The sequence below is a fragment of the Cebus imitator genome, unplaced genomic scaffold, assembly GCF_001604975.1.
Source record: "Cebus imitator isolate Cc_AM_T3 unplaced genomic scaffold, Cebus_imitator-1.0 Scaffold79, whole genome shotgun sequence".
NCBI classification, from domain to species: domain Eukaryota; kingdom Metazoa; phylum Chordata; class Mammalia; order Primates; family Cebidae; genus Cebus; species Cebus imitator.
The window spans coordinates 2,718,846-2,723,335 of NW_016107394.1; the positions used below are offsets into that span (position 1 = coordinate 2,718,846).

At 40.6% G+C, this 4,490-nt stretch overlaps 1 protein-coding gene across 5 annotated transcripts in view; it reads right to left on the reverse strand.

Annotated features, from left to right (window-relative positions):
- The window catches only part of FCHSD2 (FCH and double SH3 domains 2), a 292,296-nt gene that overhangs the window by 10,237 nt on the left and 277,569 nt on the right, over positions 1-4,490 (reverse strand). For all 5 annotated transcript variants that reach the window (XM_037740096.1, XM_017533100.2, XM_017533103.2 and 2 more), the window contains one exon: positions 3,457-3,591. In XM_037740096.1, the coding sequence (XP_037596024.1) occupies positions 3,457-3,591 (135 nt within the window). The remainder of the gene's footprint in view (positions 1-3,456; positions 3,592-4,490) is intronic.

The following is a 4,490-nucleotide window of genomic DNA, read 5'->3' on the forward strand; positions in this document are numbered from 1 at the left end:
TTAGTAGAGACGGGGTTTCACCATGTTGACCAGGATGGTCTCGATCTCTTGACCTCATGATCCACCCGCCTCGGCCTCCCAAAGTGCTGGGATTACAGGCTTGAGCCACCGCGCCCGGCAATACACACATGCTCTTATACTGTCTCCTTAAGTCCTAGTATCCAGTGACAACCAGAGTTGACAATATCTCTCCAAATTTCCTGTATTTCTTTTAAAACAATATGCTTTTCCTGATTATATCATACACGTTCATTGTAGAAAAGCTGGAAAATATGCATAATTGAGATATCATGGTACATACAATTTGGTATCCTACCTTTTAATTTGATATTAGGACATAAGGGTTTCTTCTTATATAGAAAAACTCTTTTTTTTTTTTGAGACAGAGTTTCACTTTTGTGGCCCAGGCTGGAGTGCAATGCTGTGATCTCGGGTTACCACAACCTCTGCCTCCCAGGTTCAAGTGATTCTCCTGCCTCAGCCTCTCGAATAGCTGGGGTTACAGGCATGTGCCACTATGCTCAGGTAATTTTTGTATTTTTAGTAGAGACAGGGTTTCTCTATGTTGGTCAGGCTGGTCTTAAACTCCCGACCTCAGGTGATCCACCCAGCCTGGTGGAAAAACTCTAATATAAATTTCAATAATCTTAATAATATTTTATGTTATGGCTATAGTATATGAATTAGACATTTAATTATTCTCATTGGACTGCCAAATTTAAGTTTTTTAAATATATTTTTTAGAAGCAGGGTCTCACTCTGTCACCCAGGCTGGAGTGCAATGGTGTAATCATGGCTCACTGCAGTCTCGATCTCCTGGGTTCCAGTGATCCTCCTGCCTCAGCCTCCTGAACAGCTAGGACTATAGGCATGTGCCACCATGACCAGCTACTTTAAAAATTTTTTTGTAGAGACCAGGTTTTGCTTTGTTGCCCAGGCTGGTCTTAAACTCCTGGCTTCAAGTGATCTTCCCACTTTGGCCTCCCAAAATGTTGAGATTACAGGCATGAGCCATCACACCCAGTCATGAGCTCTATTATCCTCATTGATGTCTCTATCAGAATGAAGGCAAGGGAAAGATTAATTTGTTCATGGCTTCTTTCTATCATTCAAGTATTCATTCCACAATTATTTACTGATGACCTACTACGTGCTCAGCATTGTCCTAGGGGCCGAAGACACACAGACGAGGTAAACATATAGAGACAAAATTTCTCCCTTCATGGACCTTTAGTGGGGAGTCAGACAAAGAAATATGAAAACTAAGATTAAGTTTGGCTGGCAGAAGTGCCATATATTATAAAGCAGTACTATATGAAAGGACATTTTTGTATCCAAAACATTTTTCTATATTATGATTTATTTCCTTAGGATGGATGCTAATAGGGTCAAAAGTTAATAACATTCTTAGGCTTCTGACTCTAACCTTATTTATTTATTTATTTATTTTTTTGAGATAGAGTCTTGCTCTGTCACCCAGGCTGGAGTGCAATGGCGCGATCTTGGCTAGCTGCAACCTCTCAGGTTCAAGCGATTCTCCTGACTCAGCCTCCCTAGTAGCTGAGGTTACAGGTGCCCACTACCACACCCACCTAGTTTTTGTATTTTTAGTAGAGACAGGGTTTCACTGTGTTGGTCAGGCCAGTCTCAAACTCCTAACCTCAGTGATCTACCCCCCTTGGTCTCCCAAAGTGCTGGGATTACAAGTGTGAGCCACTGTGCCTGGCCAACTCTAACCATTAAATATAGCTTTCTTTGTTCTCACCAGATTATTCCAGGCCTCCTTTTTGGTCTGGACTACACGAATTATGATTAGGCTTAAAGTCAGTCCTTCTCTATTCTAATCTATCCTCTAGAATATCTATTCCACGACCAGGTTACCTTCTTACAAGTCCAATCTGATTTCAGGCCATCTAAGGATCTTCCCAGCCAAGATAAAAACCAAACCTCTAAGTCTGGTATGCAAAGCCCTTTACTATCTGATAACAGACACCTTTACGCACAGCTCCTCTGTTCTCCCGAGGATGCTCCACTGAATTTAACACTTCCTGAACACCCCACACTCTCATCACACTTTGTCTCTATACCTGCTGTTCTCTTTGCTTAGAAGGCTCTTTCCCTACCTTCTCACTGCATCTAGAAAGGTCTTAAATCTCATGATCCAATTTAGATGCCATCTCATAAAATTTCTCCCAATGATCACAGGTAGAGTTAGTGGCTCTACCTTTATTATAAATCTTTTCACACTTGTTCTATTTTTCCAGTTTAATATTTATCCCTTCCTAGACTGTCCATACCTAGAGGGGAGAGATAATGTCACATTCATTCTGGCATTCCCCCAAATATATAACATATTGGATACTCTATATGTTTATCCAATGATTAACTGACTAAATAGATGTTCATAGTCTAATGCAGGGAAGTGCCTGGGATATGCCAACAGAGAGAATGTTGAATAATGTCAACAGTTTAAAATCACTTGGACACTTAGGAATCTCTCTATTTAAGGACCTTAAATTTTAGTCCTGGGATGTTCAAGTAAATATAATAATGGGAGGTGGTATCAGGAAACAATTCCAATGCTAGTTTTATAATATCCTGTAATATCTTTCCAAGTATCTGAGATGATTTTAAATTTTCAAAAGATTATCAAAACAATTTACATTGAGAAAAAATGCTAACACTTTCAATGAACAGGAACTATTATGAATTTAAATATAAAATGAGAGGAATCACTGATATTGAGGAGTGAATACTGCCACCTTTTCGCTACATGGGGAAGTGGCAGTAGGACTGAATCTGTCCAGTGCATGACAGGTAGATTCTCTCCAGGACTTCCCTTTCTGATAGCCTTCCGCATTGCCCCCTCTCACGCATACCTCCACCAGAACAGGGGCAAGAGAAGATTCATGCATTCATGCCTCTCTTCCAACATTCATATATTCATCCCACAATTATTTACTGATGACCCACTACAGCTGGCCATCATCCTTGGGGCTGAAGACCCGCAGACAGGGTACACATACAGACAAAATTTCTGCCTTCGTGGACCTTTAGTGGAGTGTCAAAGAAATATGAAAATAAATAAGAGTAAGTTTGGCTGGGCAGAAGTGCTATATAATAAATTAAAGAGGCAATGGGATAACAAGTTGTGACTGAGGAGTTGGTTATTTATTTAGGTGGTTATGGGTGATTTTAGGAGGCACTATTTGAGCTGAACTTCAATGAGGAGCAAGGGGCAACCAACTGAGATTTGGGGGTAAAAAAGAGTTCTAGGCAGAGGGAGTGGCAAGTGAAACACGCCAAGTCAGAGGCTGAACTCATCACCATTCTGTTATGTTGTTAATCTAATAACAATTTTATGCTAAGTACAGCTTGAGAGACTGGATGGATACAGTCATGTGTATCCTCACAGTTAATCAGAATTTAATAACAATATGTTGGAGAAATACAAACCTTGTAGGAATAAACAACTTTGCAGGTGAGTGGATAATTTCTTAAGGTGCCAGAAGGGCTGGAACTGCTATCGTCGAAAACATCCATGTTATCTTCAAACTCTTCTCCTTCTTCTCTTTCAGTATCTGCATTAAGCTATGAAAAATTAGAAACCAATGGCTAGTTTCCTTACTTCAAGAAAATGGCTGAAAGCAGGAAAAACACTTAAAAATCTAATTGTTTCAAAATGTTAATTTGCCTTTTAACTCTACATAAAAATGACTATCTTTTGCACTTACATTTTTCATGTTACGAGAGAACAGAGTTTTTTGTTTTTTTTTTGAGACAAAGTCTCGCTCTGTCATCCAGGCTGGAGCAACCTCTGCCTCCCAGGTTCAAGTGATTCTAGTGCCTCAGCCTCCCGAGTAGCTGGGATTACAGGTGCCCACCACCACACCTAGCTAATGTTTTTGTATTTTTAGTAGAGATGGAGTTTCACCATGTTGGCCCAGCTGGTCTTGAACTCCTGGCCTCAAGTGATCCACCCGCTTCAGCCTCCCAACATGCTGGGATTACAGGCGTGAGCCACTGCACCAAGCCTAGGATAGATTTTTTTTCTTCTTCTTTTTTTTTTTAAGACTGAGTCTAGCTCTGTCGCCAGGCTGGAGTGCAGAGGCCCGATCTTGGCTCACTGCAACCTCCACCTCCTGTGTTCAAGTGATTCTCCTGCCTCAGCCTCCTGAGTAGCTGGGATTACAGGCACATGCCACCAGACCCAGCTAATTTTTGTATTTTAAGTAGAGATGGGGTTTCACCATGTTGGCCAGGATGGTCTTGATCTCCTGACCTTGTGATCCACCCACTTTGGCCTCCCAAAGTACTAGGATTATATGCATGAGCCACTGCGCCTGGCGACAGAGATTTTTTTTTTTTTTTTTTAATCAAGAGGGAAGTTTCTGTCGAATACATAAGAAATATTTATCAATATCCTTTCACTTTTCACTGTTAAGTACTGACTGACAAAGGCCTCTAAATTTTTTTTTTTTTTTTTTTTT